Genomic DNA, 22,518 nt, shown 5'->3' with positions numbered 1-22,518 from the left:
TAATAAAAGTCTTCAAAATATAAAATTAAATATTTCTAGAAATTCATAAGCTTTAACAAAAAACAATCTGTGTAAACTGTGCCCCTAAAAGGTCAGCACTGTGCCCCTCTGAGGTCTGCGCCCTAGGTGGCTGCCTAGTGGCCTAATGATAGCACTGGCCCTGCCTTTACTAAATCCATGGTTCTGAACCCCACCTATGAGCAAAATTGGAACATATTTTTGTTTCTCTGGATTGAGTTGGGCATGACACCGTATATTTTTCAAGTTTGAATCAGGTGAAATAATATGTTGACTATCTTTGTGGTAAAAGCAGACTTAAAATACAGGTGGCAATTTTGTGCACATCGAATTGATTCATGACTGCTGATGCCTGGGTACTTTTGGACTCCACCAACATTTGTAGGGCCCAGGAACAGAATTCCCATGCAAAATGGTCGCCACCTGTATTTATCTTTTTAGAGAAGATGGGTATGCTTGTATATAAAGACTTTAAACTATTTAAAGCGTGGAATGAGCTGTCCATGTTCGTGTGTGTGAGAGAAAGGGGGTGGGGACTTTCTGTGTAATTTCATTTATTTACATTTATACCCTGCACCCTCAATTTAAAGTCATGTTTTCTAATGCAGAAAAGCTAAAGCAACAACTAAGCTATAAATACCAATATTTTTAGGAAAACAGAAATATATTTGCTAGGTACCTTAATGATATGGGACGCGGGTGGCACTGTGGGTTAAACCACAGAGCCTAGGACTTGCCTATCAGAAGGTTGGCGGTTCAAATCCCTGCGACGGGTGAGCTCCCGTTGCTCGGTCCCTGCTCCTGCCAACCTAGCAGTTTGAAAGCACGTCAAAGTGCAAGTAGATAAATAGGTACCGCTCTGGCGGGAAGGTAAATGGTGTTTCCGTGCGCTGCTCGGGTTCGCCAGAAGTGGCTTAGTCATGCTGGCCACATGACCCGGAAGCTGTACGCCGCCTCCCTTGGCCAATAAAGCGAGATGAGCGCCGCAACCCCAGAGTGGGTCATGACTGGACCTAATGATCAGGGGTCCCTTTACCTTTACCTACCTTAATGATAGTAGTAAGAGTGCTAGGTAGGTCTCTCTGGGAAGGGTATTCCAAAGGAAAGGCACCATCATTGCAAAGACTGGCTCTGTTACCATCTGCTGCACTTCCATTTGGTGGAGGCTCCAAGAGAAGAGACAACAGATGGCAATCTCAGTAGATGAGCAGATTGATCCAAGATAAAGTAGTAAAACGGGTATCTGGATGCTGGGCTTTAAAGGTTAAGAACAACCCTTTGAATTGAACTTGGAAAGTTACCTGGAATCAGCAAAGCTCTTTCAGTACAGACAAGATATGATCTCTACAGCTGGCCCCTGTTGGCTGTTTAGCCTCAGAATTCTAAATTAGTTTCAGTAATCCAACCCAGAATTTACCAGGACATGGCTAACTATGACTAGACTTTCAGGGGCAGGGGTGGGGTGGGCAGTTATCAGCTTGAGCTGATAGGTCTTTTGTGCTGCTGAGGTTACTTGAGCCTCAAATGATGAATCTGAAAACATTCATAGTCTGAGTACCTGATCCTCTAGAGAGAGTGCAATCCCTTCCAGAGCTTAATCCCTTCCAGAGCTTGTTGAATACCACCTCTCTGCACCTCCATCTCGTCTGGATTGAATTTCAATTTATTGACCCATATCCAGTCCATTGCTTCTCCCAAATACCAAATCAGTACTTTTTCTGACTCAGTTGGGGGGAAAGTAGAGTTGTTATTATATAACAGCAATATGGAATGTTTCATTAGTCCTTATTGTCACTTCCAGCTTCCGGAAGTGCAGTTCTGTTGCAGCCCCAATTTTATTCGCAACGCAAATACAATGGTGTTAGTGAGGGCTTTGCAGCAAGAGGAAAAATATTTACATCTTTTAAAAAATATGTGGGTTTTAGTTCTGGAGTGATGGAATACAAATTCTTTCATGAAAAATAAACTTATTGAAATGGAATGCAGGGAAGATGTAGTTACGCACTTTACCAATGAACATTCATGTGAGCACTTACTCTGTATGACATCTAAAATATATATTTGTTTTTAAAGGGCATGGGATTTTATCTTACTAGCATAGTCATGGGTGCTGTTAAACATACAGATGTCTAGCAAAACAGTGCTTCTAGGTTGCACTTGGAGTGGGGAGGCATTAGATTTTTAGGAAGTAAAAGGCCATGTATCTTCCCATCCCAAACATTCTAGTTTGATCATAATTGAAAAAACAGACCCACACATTGCATGCAAAAAGAGGATGGGGGAAGCGAAAATATGTCACAAGAGTGGAAGAGGAAAAAGATGTTGTGTTTCTAGTCACCCAGGAGAATAATGCTGAAGTCACCTTCATTAATAAGATAATTAATTCATTTTAATCTAGGTATGCTTGTCATATCATCATATTCTGTGGCAGTGAATGCCACAGACTATTGATGCCCTTCTGTTTTGCTTGTAAATGAATTTCATCACACCCTCTAATCTAGAAGTATACCAGGTAGTAGGTCAGTGTTCTCTATTATTTCCCCCCAAAACTGTTCATAATTTCAGTAGCACCTATGTCATGCTATATATCTTATCCACTCATACAGAAGTACCGTGGAAACGGATTATAGAAAAATGGTTCTTTAGAAAGGCATAAAGAATCATTTTTAAACTCAGAAATTGGAGAGGGGGAGAGCTGTCTAATGTGTGCAGTTTAGATCTGGCCTGCTACACATGTGAAATGGGCCTCTTTACTCGTAGCAAAGGTCCTGTGGCTCATATCTCTGTGGGGCTGTTTCTTGCTCGGAACTCCTAGAATGTTCAGCATTGACTCAATTTTGGTGCTGGGTCCAGCTGCTCCAAGACCAGGCAGAGCAGAGCTGTGTACACAGTGCTCGAGGGCTACTGTGCTCTCAAGGTAAGTGATCTTGATAGGTACATTCTGACTGATGAGAGAGTTTGTCTCCCGAACTGTCACAGGGTTTATAGAGGTGCCACTCAACACTGGTGCTGGAATTGCTTGTCAGAGCAGCCGCCTACAAGAGCAATGGGGATTGGAGACAGAACAGTAACTTTGTTTTTTCTTGGCTTAATGGCTCCCGAGTCTGACCTGCATGCTCACTCTTGTTTGTCTGGACCTTTAGAAAGGCATCTTGGATTAAGACTGTCAGAAAATGGTGTTGCTTTAGCTTCAGTAGGGTTAGTTATATCACCAAAAGTAAATGGTATTCAGCCAAAAGCTAGCAGATTGGAAGGATGAGTTGGCAAAATTGTTTTCTCTAAGGAATGCCAAATTGGAGATTAAGAAGCCCTACGACACAATTTTAATAATTTTAAACTTCGGTGATTTAACTGTAATACACTTGCCTCATCCGAAAGTAAAAATATACTTTATCCCTTTAAAATTTCTCTTTTTTTTTCTTCTTCTTTGAGTCTATTTAAGCTGCTGCATAAATACTAGTTAATAACGCGATGGCATGCTTTGTGTTCTTTTAACCACCCCAGATGAGAAGACATCAAAATGGGCCTAAATACACAACATTTTATTCTGATTAGTCATATTTGGAAGATGTGGTGATGCCCAATGGCTTTAACAGAGATTTAGCAAATTCTTGGAGGATAGCCCTGTCAGCTGCTACTGACATGATTACTAAATGGAACCTCCATCTTCAAAGGTGGTGCTCCTGGGTACCCATTGCTGGGGCTAGCAGCACAGGAGGTTGCATGACTTGAAAGTACTGAATGATAAGAAAGGGGGAACTTAATCTGGAACAAAGTTAATCATGACCTCTACTGCCCTCTGGGGGCTGGGTTTGGCCAAGATTCTGCCTTGGAATCTGATTTGTATTCCATTCAACAGCCCTGGAATTTGTGAAATGTAAGAGAGCGCATCTAAGCACTAGTCTGCCCAATCTAAAGTTTAAGAATTTCTAGAACAGCAGACATAGGTTCCAAGTAGGCTTCAGACCCAGCACATATATTTTTGAAAACAAAACAGTGCTCTTTCCCAAGCAGAGCCCAACCATCCTCTCTGAACCAGTGTAATTTTTTTATTTAAAAAATGCACCTCCTCTCTCCCGCACCTGAAGTCCTGACTTGAAAATTCATTGCTTTCTGGCTGCTACAAGGGAAATGTTGCCAGTGGTGTTCAGGATGAGATTGCTTATGGCTGACCAGGGAACTGAGGAAGCAGTGAGCTAGCCTAGACGAGTGAGGCTTGGGGATTTCATTGATGCATGCATGCACAATCCCACATCCTGCAGCTTTCTCCTCTACATAAGTGGTTACTTTCTAAGTGAAAAGGTGGTAGGACTGGAATAAGCTTGAAGTGTCTGAGAGCAAAGGTTTTCTGTTTTATTTTACAGTTAGAATTTGAAGCAAGGAGTAGGACTGCCCTTTCGTTGATAACATTAAGAATTGACAGGGAGGCAGCAGGAGAGGCTTATGCAGTATGAGTCCATTACCAGAAAGGCCCTGATGCCTACCAATTAATAGATCTTAATGGCTGATTCACAAGCAGGACCCAGGCAAATTCATATGGGTACAGACTTTTCCTCAAATAGCCTACAAATTAAGAAAGGGATATGCATTCATAAACATGGAGGACAAATTGGTTTGAACCCTAAAAGCTAGTATGATTATGTCAAGGGAGAGGTCTGGTCTCCCTGAAATGCATTGCCTCAAGGAAGCAATCACCTGGGTATATTAGAACCATTAGCCTTATGGGCAGGGAAGTCATGGAATTGCCTTCAAGCATTTTTGTTGGAATTCTTCTCTGTCTTGGGCTTCCTGTCCTTTTCCCCACTCAGGGTGGAATTGTGCTTGTGCCAAAGACTAGTAGTGTGGTTGTTGTTTTTTAGATCTTTACACTTCATATGCACGTGTGCATGCACATATGTGCACACATAGCAGCTATGATCCTATTGGGTTGTCTTGCTTTTATAAACCCCATTTAATTCATTTATAAAGGTTCTTGTCCAGAAATCTGGTTTGAATGAGCCTGGGATGAATAATTAATGTAAATCGGTTTAGACCTCCAGTATTTAAACAGCTGCTGGCATGTTTTCACTGGCTCTGTACAGTGAAAAAATGTGAGTGAGTTGGGACACAAAAGTGTAACAAAAGCCCTGACCCTGTTGGAACCATCCCTATATCCATCCTTATGCTGGGCACAGGGTCCCTTTTTATAGGTAGCGTCACCCATGTAGGAGTCACTATTGAGATTCTGGAGATACTATAATGTTACCCAGTGGCAACTCAGGAATTAAAAAATAAATACAGTGGTACCTCGGGTTAATTCCTTCTGGAGGTCCGTTTTTAACCTGAAACTGTTCTTAACCTGAGGTACCATTTTAGCTAATGGGGCCTCCCACTGCTGCCACGCCACTGCTGCTGATTTCTGTTCTCATCCTGAAGCAAAGTTCTTAACCCGAAGTACTATTTCTGGGTTAGTGGAGTCTGTAACCTGAAGCGTCTGTAACCTGAAGCGTCTGTAACCCGAGGTACCACTGTAAATCTCCCTCAGTTACTGCAGCGTAAAGCAGAGACCCATGACTTTCTAAAGCTGGCAGATAGATTGCTTATGCATCAAGTCTTCCTGTAGATGCATGAACTTGTTTTGTTCCACACAATGAGAACTCCAGACCACTTCTGCCACCCATAACACTTTTGTTGTGCTCTGCTGCTGAAGCATAAGAAGCTTTACAGACTTAATTTTCCTTCTCTGGCAAAGTCAGTTGACTGGAGGACAGAAAGTTAGGGTGCTAACAGTGTTGACTACAGTAAGTAAATTTCATGTGCATACATGCACAGCATTCCAAAGTATGAAAGAAAAAAGATATGCGACTAGAACTTTTAAGCATAATGAGTAATGCAACATTTTCTTAATTTACATTTTCTGGTTGCAAAATTTATTATTGTATTTAACAAAATGTATATACCCCTTCTAGGCTTCTTGTAAAGGGCTTAGAGGTTTTGCTGCAATCAAGTGGTATGTATATTTTGTTAAATAAAGTAGTGACAACATTCCCCTAGTATCCTGCAGTATCACCAAATCTTGCAAGTGATTCTGTAAGTCAGTATGATAGTTTACTTTCCTTCCTTTTCTCTTCTCTCCCTGCCCCCACCCTATATCTAAGGCCATTTCTGGCCAGCCACCCATTTCAATTTTTAAGTCTCTTAAATACAGTACTATGGGCTATAGTCAACTAACTTGTTGGGCAGGTTAGCATAGCTTGGGGAAAACAACCTGGCAGACCAAGATTGGGCCAGGATTTGCCAGGATTTACTGGGTTCTAAGAAGAATTTCAGAAAATAAAGTTTCAGCAGAGAGAAATCTGATCAAAATTCTACTTATGACTTCCTCCTATCAGGAACCCATGTTAGCCTTGCCCACTTACTGTCTCATTTGGACTTACTTTCTGGCCTGATTGAAATGAAACTATGATCATACTTTAGGTTCCTTCAAGGTGCAGCCCTAGCATTCCATATAACAATTTGGACTCTGGTGGCATCATAGGCTTCTCTGTTCTACTTTGCAGTCTTTGAACTGAGCTTCCTGAGCACATATAGAAAAATGCAACTGTGAAAAGGAGATTCTGGTCTCTGTATGGTAAACTTTTGTTGCTTGTACTGTGTTCTGATAGCTTAATTTGACATATAGGACAAGAAATTGGATTTCCTAAAAGCTGCTTCTTTCTCCCCATTTTTGTATCAGTTCTGTTACTGAAGTAAAGCAGAGATGAGTTTCATTTCTATTCAAGATTTCCTCCAGCCTCAAATCTTGTTCTATATCTTTAATATAGATGGCATTCAGATCACAGCCCAGGTCAGGCCATAACTTCTGCTTTGTATTTGAGAGATGGTGGGAAAGAAAGAAGCTTGTGTGTTTAGAGGCTGGGCTTTTCAGAAATTACAAGCTAAATTATACCTGATACTGGCATACTGCAGGCCAGTATCTGTGTGACCTCATTGTCTCTACCAGTGTGAAATAGCACTCACGCTCTTTGGGCAACCATGGAAAAGTACCACAGTCTTTAGCAACTCTGTCCTGTTTTAAATCTAAATAAACTGAAAAGGTGGTACTTGTTAGACAAACCATTGCTGAGGAGGCTTCAAAATCTGGGGCAATTGGGGGTACTTCCAGATCTGGGTGTTACAACATAAATAAGTTACAAAAATCCAGTTTTTCTATGTGTGGGTTTTAGCAGATAAGTTTCCACAAATTCCATTTTTTCAGTCATGAATATTCATTGCTATTCCGTTTTCTACACCAGTGGGTAGAACTTGATGGAAAGTATCTGGGCTGTTTTTCTGTCCCTTATGTCAGTCATCCCCCCCCCCCCTACTGTTCTGGGCATTTTTGCAGGTATTTCAGTTCCTGTGCATGCACATCTTTAAAGAAAAACAAAAACCCAGGAAGTCTGCAGGAGCAAACATTAGCAACCTTAGTTATCATTTTTCACAGTGGGCAAAATGGAGGTGTGCAAAAGCTAGCCAGGATTTCTCTATAAACTGTATTGCCAAATTGTGTGTTGTCTTGAAAACATGGCATCCAACTACCATTGCAAAATGGCAGAAAATATCTGAGCTAACTTCTTTTGAAAGTAGTATATTAGAGCAAAAGTGAGAGAGGTTGCTGATTTTTTTCTTTCCAAACATGCCCCCTTCCTGGAAAGTTGCTCTGGAAGCTCAGGGGACCATCTGAAACAACATGGGAGATGGCACTGGGCTCTGAAAGGTGAAGGGGAAATCTGCAAAATATGCCACCCTCCTCTTCCTCCTAGAGGAGGAATGGAGCTCTTCCATTTTCAGAGGTTGAAATAGAAACTTACTCGTAGAAAAATAAGTTCCACACTACAGCCCAAAGTGGGTAAACAAAACAATTTTGCTTTTAAATCCTTCATTTGAGCTGTATAACACTGAATTATCTGAGTGCAGAATCTGGGTTTCTAGCACAGAATTTTTGACTGCCCATAAGAGTACAGGCAAGTGCAATATTAGACTTAGGGGCTGGTGCAACTGAAAGGAATGAAAGGTTGATGGAGGGATTTTGCATTTGTGCATAAAGTCTAGATGCCAGATTTATGACTAGGATTGGGTGCCTCTGGTAATTTGAGACGGGGATATTCCTTACAACATCACTCGATTTTTGCTTCTGTCCATTCAATACTAAATATACTCCTTTCTTTGAAACACCTCCAGTAAACAACATCTTTGTCCCCTTGGCTCTCTGCTCATTAAAATCTTTGTGATGTGATCTAACCCAGTGCACGGGCACGGGGTGGGGTGGGGGTGGGATGGCAAGGAATTCAGTTTTATGAAATTGTCAAGATCGTGAAGGAAGTGATGATAGTGTTTGGAACCAGTTTCCTTCCTGCACACAAAAGTATTCGGCTTTACATATCAGTTTATGTGTGGTCCATCAAGCCTGCATTGAACCCTTATTTCTCACTTCCCCATTTTTGCATTTGGAGTCTATAGAATTCTTCTGTGGTATACAAGCCTGGAGTGTGTTTTTCATCTCCCATATTAATTGGATGTTTCTACGCATTTACCACCTCCTGCTTGCCACAAACCTAATAAATCACAGACTTGCTAGTTTTTGGCTTGAGTACACTTTTTCTGTTGCTGAGCAGTGCTGGTTCCCAGTCCAGTTTATCTCTGACAGACTGTGTCATGACTCACAATTCTCTTTGCTCCCCCAGCGCGCTCTGTCTCTCTATATAGAGAAAGAGATTTATAGATCAAGATATATCGTGACCTCTCTTCATACTTATGAAATTTTACAATGTTACCATTGTATTACATACAATTGAGACAGGGAGATAGCCTGGATCAAACCATAGCTAAAATGAGCCTGGAGGAAAGTGACTGCTGGAAACCTATGCAGCTAAAAGACTGCTTTCTCTCTCCCATGCCATCTTTTCCCTCCCCTAGACTTGCCCAGGCCACATTTTGTTCCTCTGTGCCCTGTGGTGACACATTGCACATCTTTTCTTTTCCTTCAGGGTCCGGGTTTGTCATGTGCAGCGGCAAGGAGAATCCAGACAGTGATGCTGACCTTGATGTGGATGGAGATGACACACTGGAATATGGAAAGCCACAGTATCATTTTCTAGAGGTGCTGAACTCCCACCAAGAGACTGTGGCTCTGCTGTGCCACTAAAACTCTTGCTGCTCTTGCCTAATTCATTCATACATTTTCATTCAGTTAGGAGAGGATTCCACAAGTTGCCTGTTCACTGAAATTGCTCCGTTAGCAACTTTATTTACTAGTCATGAGCTGGGTAGTAATTTCACCAGTTCCAGCATCCGGTTCCTTGCTGAGGAGAGATGATATCCTCCTCTGCTGTTTTCAGATGAGCATGTTCTTATTATCAAACAGCTGTTATTGTGTTTACATGTTCCTTGTGGTGAAAGGAACCTTGTGGTCTTTGAAATGCATTCTTTAGTACTTCAGAATTTCTGGTGCCATTCTAATTGGTGCACTATATTGAATTTGTATGGTGTGTGTGTAGAAACTAGCCTAGTGTGGAAAGGTACCATTCACATTCATTGATCTGCCCATTTTGCATCTGCCCCTGCCCACCACTGCTATGTGGGCCCCAGAAAAAGTTACCCAGAAGGAAATGTGGCCCTTGGACTACAAACAGTTCCTACCCATCCCTCAAAGGAATTCTTGGCTGCTCTGCCTTGATGGCTTGGGATAAGCAGTGAAAGCTTCTTATTCATCAGGCTGTGCTCTCCTTAACCCTCCATGCTTAGATACACAGAGGCAGATATCATTCCATGCACTGGGGAAGAACCAAGTGAAGCCAAGGAGAGAGAGGCGCTTCGAGGTGCAGTCTTAAAGTAAGTGTGGACTTTTAAAAGTACTGTCTGGGAGTGGAGCAGGACATGCTTCATGGTGCTGGGTGGGCGGTGAGGATGTTTCTCAAAGCAGATATATCATATCAGTGTGAGATGCAAGGCAGGAAGAACTTTGGAAGCAGCTACTTGCAAAGAAAATGGTTACCCATCTATAACACAGCAGTAAAGTCCCACCCTACTCCTTGGCCACATTTATGCCAAAGGTAGTAGTTCTTGTTCTTTGAGAAATTAAATCCTGACTCTGGACATAGCACCTCGTACATGGGGCATTGTGCACTGGAAAAAACTCTCAGCTCGCCCATTAGAAATATGAAAATCAGGTAGATTTGTATAATATTGATGAGCTTATTCATTTACAGTTGAGAAATATAGGCTTTGTACAATTTAGAATTTTTGATAAGACCCACATTATGAATTTTTGACAACAGGGCAGGGTGCAAAAGTTTTTCATTTTGTGGATAAGGAAAGGAGAAGGGCTGGAAACCCTGTTAAGCATGCTTGTGCCCCATTTGAAATAAGTAAGACAAGTGCATACAGATCATAGAATTGTAGAGTTTGAAGGGACTACAAGGACCATCTAGTCCAAACCCCTGCAATGCAGGAACGTCAAACCCATATACTGAGTCAATCATTGGTCCATCTAGCTCAGTATTATTCACATCAGCCTTTGCAGATGTTTTCTACAACTTCCATCAGGTGCAGTCAACACATCCATGCTGACTGAAGCTGATGGGAGTTGTAGTTCAAAACAAACTGAAGAGTACCAGGTTGGTGAAGGTCAGTCTACATTAAATATTTGAGGCTGTCTGTGGTTTCATATAGGGATCTTACCTGCAAATGTCAGGGACCTTTTACATGTAAATAATGTGTTCTGTCACTGAACTATGACCCTTCCCTTTCAGTGGATTAATTTTGATTTTTTAAAAAACTACTAGCACTCTTTGACCATATCTTACTAAACGATAGGGAAGCCTTTTTCCACTGGTTAAGGTGGTACTCAAGAGTAGTTTTTTCAAGAGACTCTGGCAATTACAAATTACAGTGACTGAACCACTGGCAAAAGCAGCTAAATCCCCCAGATCATTCTGGATTCTGGTAGGATCCATAAGTGTCTAGGAGTTGACCACCTTAATGGATCTCAAGGTCCTTGCAGTGTTGATTATGTATTCTGGGCTGCTGTCTGCTAGACTTCTCCACAGGCCTTGTGTGGAAGATTCTGGAAAGCATTTCAGGCAAATAACTGAATGGGTGTTAACAGAGAGCTAAGAAATGGATTGGTTTTTCAAGCCCTCTGCCCTGTGTGGAAACAGCACTTACATTGCTCCAGTCTCTTAGGCTGAGTGAGCCTTGGAGGTCAAGGTTGAAGAGATTGATAGAGCAGTGAAATGAAGTTTTCCTACTGCTTAGCTTGTTACAAGCAGTGGCCTGAAATCAGATTTCACTTCATAGAAACACATATCTGCCTCATACTATTTCTGCCTCCAGTAATTTGAATTGACAGTGACTAATATTTGATGTTGAAAGGAAGGCAGAAATGCTAGGGTGTTAGTGGGGAGTTCTGATGGTTAACCTGCCCTATCCCTATAGCCCATAGTAGGTGGTAGCAATAATTTCAGCAATGTAATAATAATTTATTATTTATACCCCACCCATCTGGCTGGGTTTTCCCAGCCACTCTGGACGGCTTCCAACAAAATATTAAAAATACAGTAAAGTAACAGTAATTTAAAATTACGAAAACAGTGAGAGTATCTCTAGGTATGCTTAAATTTAGCCATTTAAAGTGCTTGAGTGCTTCTGAAAAAATGCTATTTCAAAGTATAAGTGAGTCTCGTTGGAATTTCCACAGTTTATAGTGAGTTACTGAAAGCATTTCTGCATGCTATTCAAAGCTTAGCATGTGGATGACACAAGTAAAGGGAGGTCTTGGTGCACTCTTGGTAAATCTTAAGAAAGTGACAGAACAGAAGATGAAAGGTGGGCTCTAAGTTCTGTAAATGCTTAAATCAATCAAGAACTAGGATCTTGAATTGCATGCAGACGATGGCAAGGAGTCAGTAAAGTTGTAGCATCGGTGTAATCCACTCTTAATTCACCATTGCAGTAGCTGCATTCTGCACTGACTAGAACATGTCTTATCTCCCTTCCAGTGGATACATAGTTATGGCTGGGCCTGGAAGGCCTCTGTTCAAGTTCATCTTCTGCTAGGGATTCATTGCATGGGCAGACAGATTTTTTCCCTCAGTTTCCCATATGTAAAATGAAAACAACAGTGTCCTGCTTTAACATAGTTGTGAGAGTAAACACAAATTAATTGTAAGGCAATTGACAAACTTTAAATACTATGTACATAATCATTCCTAATAATGGTGAGAAGAAATGCATGCTGTGGGATTTTTCCTGGGACAAATTTTCACTGCTGTCTCTTTTTCCAGTGGTGGCACGCCTAGTACCCGAATAACACCAGAATTTTCTAAGTGGGCAAGTGACGGTGAGTGTAAGAGATATATGTGGCAATCTGTTGGGTTGGCTTGCATAGTGACAATCGGTATTTTATGGTGCAGTTTTATTATTCAGCATATTGGGAGTATTATTATTCCTGTGTGCCCAACACCAGAGATCTGAAGTAGAGCGGTTACCAGCTTTTGAGTTTTGATAGGAGAATCCATGCAGCAGTTTAATTTGTGCTCCTGGAGATGGAGACAGGTTATTGCCTCCATTTTCCAATAGAAAAAAACCTGAAATTATGGAGTCACCCAGAGAAGATTATGGTGCATCATTTCTATCCCAAACTTCTGCTAAATGCCCCCAGAGTGTTCTGGAATATAACCCAAGTTACACGAAGTTTGAATATGATTTTCTGGCTTTGAATCCTGTGACTAGCCTGCAATGCATTCTTATTCCTCTTGGTTTGGAGGATGATTTGAGAGACATGAAAGTTCTTCCACTTATTACCATAATTGTGTTTGAGGTTATTATGCATTCTGAGATAGCAAATCCCGCCCCCTGCTTTTTTGCCTTCTATAGATATGCATGCCAGTGTCACAGTATTTGTTTCTTTGTATATGATCAGCCATTAATATATTTCTCAGAAGCCTTCAGAGGTAAGGTGGATAAGACCTTTTCAGTTCTGGGATTTTAACTTTGAAATGCCTGCCCAAGAAGGTTCATCTGGCTCTGATGCAATTTCAGTGCCTTTTGAGATATCTTTTTAATTTTCCATGTGTTTTGGTTTTTCACCCTTTTAATGCAATACTTTTATCTGGCTTCTGTTCATATTCTGCATTTTAGATACATGATCTTTATATGAATTGTTTTCTTTTCTTTCTGGTAACTGCTTAGAAGCAGTGGACTGAAGAACAGGATAAAACTTTTCATAAGAAATGTAAAATATTTATTTTAAGGCATAAACAGGGCAGCGTTCATGAAGTCCCACCATTTTTATTCTCTCAACCCTGTGAGATAGTTCAGTTTTTGAGAGAAATTGCACTTCTAGGAGCTTGATGACTAGGGTGTCCATAGTCCAAATCCCTCTCCCTCTCTCTCTCTCTCTCTCTCTCTCTCTCTCTCTCTCTCTCTCTGTGATATTGCATCTTGGTTGCTAGCACTATTGACAAGTGACATTTACATACAGGTTAAAAAAAGATGGGGTGCTAATAGAAAGTATGGCTGGAAGTTCCCAGGCAGTATGTATTGATGGGGAGGAAGTATTCTGCATTTGGAGTAGAGGGATATTTTAAATAAGTTTGGTGATCATTATCTTCTGGGGATTTTTTCTGTGTGATTCCACATTCTTGTTTGTGATTTCACACCATTTTCTTTATCCATGGTAGTAAAGAATAAAATATTATCACTATGGAAATTAGCTCAGGAATTGGGACAATACTGTGCAAGTAGAGTTCAATTCCAGTTAAACTCCTGAGAAGTTCCGATGCTAGCTGTCCTGCAATGATTTTGATTTATTATATTTCTGTGCTGCTTTTCATTCAAATGAATACCAAAGCAGCTTACAAACAATAAATAACAGCAACATAGTAGAACATAATGGAACATCACAAATACAGCATAAATCATATAGAATAATTAACAAATAATCAATGAAACAATTATAATCTATAAAACACTCTTAACACAGCAACAACTAAAAAATAAGCTAAACATCACAGGTAAAGCAAAAGTCATAGTATATGATTAAAAATTAATACAGAATTTATAATCTGTAAAACAATAACATTAACAAAATAGCAACCCAAAAAAATAAACTAGGCACACTTAAGTTTATACACACACTCTCCACAACCCCATGACTTTCACGCTATTCAGCACATTAAAATACACCTACACATAATGCCCCTGGCAGGAACTCCTTTCTGAAGGTTCCTCGGGATGGAAGTGAGGCAGCAACTGCACCTGTAGATCAAAACCAGCTGCCCCCTGATGGCAAACAGTCTCTCTCTTCTCACAATTCTTCCTCTGGAAACAGTGCTCCCTCCCCTCATGATTTCAAAAGGCTTGTGAGAAAATTCTCTGCCTCTTCTGACTGCAGAAATGGCGTTACTTTGATTCCTATGTGTGGGTGAACCTGTCTGGCCTGTAAACACATGTTTCTTCCAGAAAACCCCTTGAATAGAAAACCTCCAGAATCCTAACTGCAATTCACAGCATTGACAAAGAACAAATTGCACATACAAGCCATTTACCGAATCGATTTCACGAGAATTGCTCAAGGAAGTTGAAGTGGATCCTTTGTGTCTAACTGGTTTGAAAACTGTTCGTAATTCCAAGTGCTTCGGTTTTGGGTGAACAGTTGCCAATGTAAAGCAGGAAATTGATGGATTGCTGCAATTTGTCATAATTTGGCATCCCAGCCTCATTATTTGCTTTGAGTAATCCATGGCCCTATCAATTCCAGAACTACTTTGTGGGCTATGAGTTCTGCAGGTCTGCCATACTTGGCAAGTCATGAATGCATCTTGAGTGATACAACAGTACTTGTCACTTGGACACTCCAGCATGTTATTGGTAGTTTCTTCTTGGGAACCAGCACTAGAAAAATTCACTAACTATTTGGTTTCTCTGACTTTTTGTGAATAAACATTTCCCTTCACTGATCTGGGCTCTTCCTTACTTTTGCAGAAATGCCATCAACGAGTAACGGAGAGAGCAGTAAACAGGAGCCTATGCAAAAGACCTGCAAGAATAGTGACATAGAAAAGTGAGTATGGCTCAGGAATGTCTGTCTTTGTTAGGGAGGCAAAAGAGACTGCCAGGAGCTTTCTATCAAAGGGGCATCACTATAGCACTGACATGCTGCTTATGGCTTTCCTTGTGTAGTTCCACATGTTTCTCATGCGAAACATATCCAGCTTTTAAACTCACACACAGTATTATCTCTCCCCTAGCTGAAAGTCAGATAGGTCCCTCCCCCCATTTTTGCTTGTTTTTCATTCTTCATAGGAATTCCCCATCTGTAGGACGGAGGAAAATCCATTTTGTTTGTTGGCTCTAAAAGTGGAAGGATGATTTTATATTTCGTTTCTAAGTCCCTATTGTAGTTTCTACAGCTTTAGAGGGATGATGGCAAATCTTCCCCTTGTGTTAAATTCTCAACAGTATCAAAGTGCTGCCCTTTTCCTTCCCTTGGGATGTGTTATTTTTCAGAAGCTTTACTTGATATGGCCTGCCTCTGGAAAAGAATAAGTTTATCTTAACCTTCATTTCCATTGGGGATGAGTCACATGGAACTGGATCTTTTGCTTCACCAAAGTGCAGGGGCAAGCCTAAGGACGATACATGATGCTGCACTGTCTCCTTGCAGCAAGGCAATGCTATGTGCAGTAATATCCTATGTCATTTTTGTATGCTCCTGATTAGCAGAGACAAAATTGAAGTCTTAAGCATAGAAATAGGCTAAGGTTATGAGAACAAAAATATGAGACTATAGATGCAAGTTCCTTAGACGACTGCACCATGTTTCCGATGTCCCACAGTGCATACAGGATTATTAGCCAGTGATTTGTGTGAACAAGCCCAAAGTCTCAGGGCAATTATCTACCAGAACAAGGTGATGGTGGGGTCGAGTTGAATTCTCTGTTATTGTAGTCCAAAGCAGAGATGGGTATCCTGAGACCCTCCAAATGTTATTTTACGCCTAACTCCCATCACTTCCACCTGGGGTGGCAAATGGTCAGGGGTGATGGAAGTTGTAGTCCCAGAGCATCTGGTTCCCTATGTCTGCTCTTCTAGATTAACACTCTAGATTGGGCTACAATTTTAAATGAAATGCAGAAGGAAATATATTGCCTGCCTCAGCCTCCTGCATTTGTGTGCCTAGGAATTAAAAGCTAGGATTATAGGCTGTTCAGGACGTTGGAGGCAGAATTCAAGAGAGGGGTGAAAGGAGAATTTCATGATTTGATTAGGCATGAATGTTAGTTGCCAATGCATGCCAGCTTCCTTTGCAGGGATTTAGTTGCTTGTTGCCATTTTTTCACCTATCGCTTAGCAATCTTTTGATACTGCCTTCCATTTAGGAGACAGGAGAATTCAGTCTTCTTCAGCAGTCTGTGTCAATAGCATTAGTTACCAACACTTATTCCCCTCGGATCCTGGCCTCCCAAGCAGAGGTTTGACATTTTCCAGAACAATCAGTTGATGTCATCTTGATCAGATAATTTTAAAAGCTTTATTCGGTGTCTCTTGGCAGACCCCACATTCTTTCCAAGGTGGTGCATGCTATAATTCGGAGTTGTAAAGTATGGCACCCTCCTCTTTGTGACAAGTTAGGACCCATTGTAGAGCGCCCTGAAAACTTCCTGACTTCAGAAGTCAAAAATTACACTTGGATACTCAGCCTGCTACTTTTCTTAAGAAGGTAAAAACCAAATGCCATTTATTGCACTTTACAGCAATTTCTTGGTTCATGAGAAATCCCTTGTGGTAAAGGGTTACTGCTTTTTAGTTAGAGACTTAAATTCCAAAGGGAACAGAAAACAAAATGTTTAGAAGCAAAGGTTCCAGCTGTGCTGTCCCTGCTCCTCCGGGAGTTGTGTGTGATAAATAGTTTGTGTTGTGATGGTTAAGGAGCTAGAATGTTGTGTGTGAAGGGGTGGGCTCTGTTAAATTAATTGATAAGTGGGATCAGACCTTGGGGCTTGCAGAAAGGAAGGTGTTCTTTTATTCTTACTGTCTGGCTGCTTTCACCTGCACTGCCAAGCCATGATGTATGGTGACCCAGTCCAGCTAGCTAAATTGATTCATCTCCAGTTCCTGGTTCTTAATCTAGAGCTAAATTGGTTTCATTTTTCTTGTTTTGGGTGGTGATTGTGGTGAGCTCTCCATGGGATCACTTCCTTCTGTTCATAACTTTAATTTTTGCTTTTAAATCTGGGCATTATTGATTAGTGTGTTAAGCTCCATGTAATGTCTGATTAGCATTTTAAAAAGTGTTTAGAAGCACATGGTTTATCACCTGTGTCAGCTGGGCTGTCCATTTAGAACAATGGTTAATGGAGTTAGCAGTGATTCTCTTTATTGATCCTACTTTTATAAGAATGACATTCATTTTCTCTTCCCTTTCCAAAACAAAGTCTAGGCATGGAGCGTATATTTTTAATTAGCTAATACAATACAGTAAACTGTCCTTGTTTGGGCGCAGAGCTAATGTACTTGGGTTGAAAGTTAATGGAATGTGTGCTTCAGGCTGCTTGTAGCTGAATCACTTGCATGCCAAGCAACTTACCTCAGTTCAAGAGAAATGTATTTGCTGATGGATTCTTCTTTGTATCTCATTCATCTCGTTTTTTGGTTGAATTTGATATGAAAGTTGCTATTGGCCCAGATCAGTCAAAATGGAAAATTGTGATTTGTTGTTGCATCTGAACTGGACTGCTATGACAAGAAAAAAACAAGGATTTCTCTCTTTTCCCCCCTTTAACTGCATGTGGTGATTTCTATATGTAATATAATGTAATATATTTTTAGATTTTTTTTTTAATGAGGCTATTGCTTATATCTAATGGTTGTAGTCTAGAAGATACTAAATAGAGCAACGTGGGATGAAATATTCAGCTGTAGAAAAACATGTGGGATTCAGCTTTGGTTGTGACTGTTGGTTGATGTTCGAACAGGTTTTTCTAGTCTTTCAGCATGCATTCAGAAGTGATAGAATAACAGGGCTAGGAAGGGTTTACTGAGCTGTACAGCCAGTGCAGACATGCAACAAGAGCATCTGGTACAGGTTTTGCTAAGCTTAAAACAAGAACCTTTCAGTGCCTGGGATCCACCTTGGCTCCTGAACAACATGCAACCTGGGACTCAATATTCTGTCTTGTGTGCTTTTTAAACTGTATTTATTTTATTATTTAATATGTTTCATAGATCTTTAATTCCCCCTTTAAGAATAATCTCTTCACAAAGCACCAAACGTTTTATACATAAGCCACCTATATCCACCTCTCAGTCACCTTATTTTTCTCCATCTCTTTACATCAGTCTTTCTTCTGTAGTCACAGAGAATCTATTACATGCTGCTAGACCTTGCTGTACAGGTGCAAGTGTGGCTCAGCCATCTGGACGGGCAACCAAGCCTCAGCTAGGGAATGCAAGAGTTTAAGGAGAGTCTAGTTAGCCATCCTGACAATAGTTATTCTGTACTCAGGAAATCCAGCAGGCAGTCTAGTCAGTCAGTAATGACTGCAAGCTAGTCCAGCAAGTCAGAAGCAGAATGCTGTAGCAGCAACTACTATCTTGATGGGCAGATGCTCAAATTATTGTGAATAGCTGAACCTTGTAGTAAGGCAAGTGTTTTGCCTCTTTTGTTAATTCCTGGGGGACTGCTTTGTGAGGGGTTTGGGTATTGGTGGACTGCAAAGGCTGCCACATGGAAGATGGGGCAAGTTTGTTTTCTCCTGCTCCAGATGATAGGACCCAAACTAATAGATTCAAGTTATAGGAAAGGAGAGTCCAACTATACATCAGTAAGTACTTTGTGGTGGTAAGAGCTGTTTGACAGTGGAACAGACTCCCTCAGAAGGTGGTGGACTCTCCTTCCTTGGAGGTTTTTAAGAAGAGGTTGGATGGCCATCTGTCATGGGTGCTTTAATTGAGATTCTTGCATTGTAGGGGGTTGAACTAGATGACCCTCAGATTCCCTTCCAACTCTACAATTATATGATTCTATGATTCAAGTTAAGAGGCTAGTGGGGAACATTTCTTGGGGGCCTTGTGAATGCACATAGAGGTTGTGTGGAAGAACTCCACAGGGAGTCTGTGTCTCCAAAGGAGCTAATTCCTCCGAGCATTCATCCAGAACTAATCTGGCAAAGTTGATAATAATGGATGAAAGCTTTTTGACCCATAATCCTGCCATATACTTTGTAAACAGGGTCTCATCCTTCCTCAAACAGTTTCCCCCCATCTATTCTTGCCACTGGGAAAATTGTCCCAATTCATTGGCATATGAAACTTTAAGACCATAAAGTAGCACAGAGGTAAAATGAAGCAGCTGCAAGCCACCAGCTTTCCTGCTGTTTTTTCTTCCAAACAGTTCTCCCAATCTTTTTTGGTGCTTCTCTGTCATTCCACAACGGCATCCACCATCACCTTTCCACCCAAGCTTTCTCTATAGCCTCTCCATTCATTCCTAGGCCAACATGCTTCTCCTTCCTCCCACTATTCCAACTCCCATCCATCTCATTTTTAATATGGGATGCTTCCTTCTACTGAGTCAGGCGTCCATCTAACTCAGCCAGCAACCCTAGGGCTTTGGACTGAATGCCAGGGATTGAACCTGGGATATTTTGCATGCAAAACATGTGCTTCACCAATATATGATTGGAGGGGGATGGAGCAGGAGCCAAGCCTTTTGGGATTATTTGGGCCTGTAGTTTCTGAAAAATATACTACTCAAGAACTATTAGTGGCTCTTGAACTTCAGCTTGGAATCCCTGCCCTAAGCCTTTCCTCTTGGAATCTAACGCCACTGCATCTTATTCTGCCATCAGAAACAATTCCTGCCTAGGAACAATTCTGCTGCTCCTCCTCTACAACAGCTTTTAAATTAGTTTAAGACTTGATGTTATGTTTTCCTTCTTTCAGTAGTATCTGCTTAGATCAGCCAACCTTTTCTGTCATTTCGGCCCTCCCTCCTGCATTGCTGCTCCCTGAATCTTAGCAGTGGTGCTAAAACTAGCCCACCTGTGTGTAGGCTGCAAACTCGGCCACGGCTCGTTTTCTCCTCCCTGAAGATGCGAGCCACGTTGCCTGGTGCCATCTTGAAATCAAGGCTTCCTGGGGTTAAGAAGCCAGCCTCTTAATTCAGAGTGCCAATGTTCAATTTTGCTTTCTGCCACCAAACTAGATTGCAGGCCAAGGAAAGAGTCTGGGTTAGTGCCCCACTGGGTCACCTCCCATTTGTTTTCCTCAATTTTGTGTTGTCATAAATTCATTCCAGCCCGTTGTGCTTGATCAGTTTATCTCTGTTGGGGCAGGGAGCCCTGCTAGCATGATATATGACATGAAACATTGTAGCCAGCCTCTCCATGAATCACTCCAGCTGTTTGTTGTCAGCATGAAAAGCAAACAGGCCAGGGCTGCCGAGTGTTGACTAGGATGAGCTCAGGTTGGGAAGAGACATGACGTATGAATGTTTATTTAATAATTCTCTAATATTTCCAGCGGAGTGTGGCTGTGCCTTCTGAGGTTGGGGGGGGGGGAAGGGGGGCGGTTGAAGAGGAAACTCTAATCTGTCAGGGTGGGTCATAAATCAGGCAGACAAGATCATTAATCAGGAATGGAGCAAAACGAGAGGGAGGTGGGACTCGGTTGCCGTTCCCAAGAGCAAAGGGGCACGCTCTTCTTTTCCATAAAACAAATCTCATTTTGGATGCGGCTCCGGCTGTGTCGCTTACATAAGAGCAAAGCCAGGGCACTGGGCCAGTTAAGCAAGCGTGTGTGCTACCTTTGTCATAAGCCTTGGCAATTTGAGCTCGCCAAGCATTAAATCCCTTTATAATTATCTTCTTTATATAACTCTTCATGCTCCTCATGGTTGATTGGGCAAGGTGCTTGTTTGGTTTAGAAGAGGGTTTTAGAAAAGGGAGGTCAGTGTGTGTGTGTACACTCACGTGACAATCTTCTTCTTTCTTTCTTTTTTACTCAAATCCATTTTCTCGAATCCACTCCAAAAGTTAAGCTTTGGCATATTATCCTACAAGAATAGAAATGGTGTTCCAGAATTTGGCTCCTGAGATAAAACCAACTTTCTGGCTTTCATAGTCTGACAATTGCAGAAGCTAACTTCCTATGACATTGTTTAAAAACAAAACCCCATTTCTAGCTTTTAAGGATATGAAAAATGTTGCAGGTGATACCTGTCTACTCAGGTGCTGATGGGAGTCTCATGAGGACCTAGGGCTCCCATTCTGTCAGTAGAGGGAGCTGAGCCATTCATAGAATCGTAGAATTCAGTGGAGAAATTGGGCTTTCTCCACTGAAATGATGGGGAAATTGTTCCAGGCAGGGGTGCAGCTATAGAGGAACGTTAGCTTGAAGAACAGATGATTGATTTAATGTATGTGGCAGAAATGAGAGAAGTTCCTGCTGTGGAAGAATAAGAGTGGGGAAAGTCCCTGCCCTCTTTTCAAACTGTTCTGTAGCTTAAAGACCACCTCATTCCTTCTGTTGCACACTTTATACCATATTTCCAGACATTGCCTTCTCTGTTTGCTAATATTATAGTCCCTTGCCAGATTTCAGCAAAATTCTGTTCTCAGGAAATATCCAAATAGGACAAATGGAATAAATTGTATACAGCTAAACAGATGTATACAACTGTAATTATTTTGTCTCAATATAAAACTTTGGCTATTTTGACCAAACTGCGGGAGGCAGTGGAAGACAGGAGTGCCTGGTGTGCTCTGGTCCATGGGGTCACGAAAAGTCGGACACAACTAAACAACAACAACAACAACAATGTGTTCATTTAAATTATGGATGTGGGGGATGGGATGAGGCAAACTATTTAAAGGGACTGTTACTGTTTAAAAGGACACAGCCATTGGAGCATGGCAGATGCTGCCAAGTGTGCCTTAGAAAGCCACAGAGTTAATGCAGATTTTTAAGAGAGCTCTGGGGATGGGGCCATGCCTCAGTGGAAGAGCATCTGCTTTGCATGTAGAAGGTCCTTGGTTCAGTCCCCGGCATCTCCAGATAGGTCTGGGAGTAGCCCGTTTGAAACCCTGCAGAACCGCTGCCAATCAATGTAGGCAGTCCTGAGCTAGGCGGGCCAATGGCCTGACTCTTTATAAGGCAGCTTGCTGTGCTTCCGACATGAGATTTATTTGTGCTTAATTCAGCAAGTTGTTTCAGAGCAGAAAACTGGCTAATATAAAATTACCCAAGATGTTATCTGCAAGCAGTTCCCCATAAATGTTTTGGGATTAATAGGCTAAAATACAGAAAAAGCAGACACATGCCAAAAATAAATATTCACTAACACCACAAGCATAGCTGTTTACATCTGGAAATCCCAGTTGCCTGTTGAGTTTGTGACTCTGTTTGCAAAATGTAAGCCTCAGTTAGCCAAGGTCATTAACTGTTCAGTACTACTTCCTGCATTAATCATCTTCA

The 22,518-nt window shown here is 41.4% G+C and overlaps 1 protein-coding gene across 9 annotated transcripts in view; it reads left to right on the top strand.

Moving 5' to 3' along the window:
- Window positions 1–22,518, top strand: part of RNF220 (ring finger protein 220) — a 330,113-nt gene that overhangs the window by 279,521 nt on the left and 28,074 nt on the right. For 8 of the 9 annotated variants that reach the window (XM_028733697.2, XM_028733704.2, XM_028733706.2 and 5 more), the window contains 4 exons: window positions 9,027–9,123; window positions 9,784–9,870; window positions 12,324–12,379; window positions 15,025–15,103. In XM_028733697.2, coding sequence (XP_028589530.2) covers window positions 9,027–9,123; window positions 9,784–9,870; window positions 12,324–12,379; window positions 15,025–15,103 — 319 coding nt within the window. The remainder of the gene's footprint in view (window positions 1–9,026; window positions 9,124–9,783; window positions 9,871–12,323; window positions 12,380–15,024; window positions 15,104–22,518) is intronic. The other variant, XM_028733705.2, reaches the window with a different exon arrangement.

Source organism: Podarcis muralis, chromosome 5 (assembly GCF_964188315.1).
Source record: "Podarcis muralis chromosome 5, rPodMur119.hap1.1, whole genome shotgun sequence".
In the NCBI taxonomy this organism is placed as follows: domain Eukaryota; kingdom Metazoa; phylum Chordata; class Lepidosauria; order Squamata; family Lacertidae; genus Podarcis; species Podarcis muralis.
Note: the sequence above shows the minus strand (reverse complement) of the source record. Positions and strands in the feature narration are given on the sequence as shown.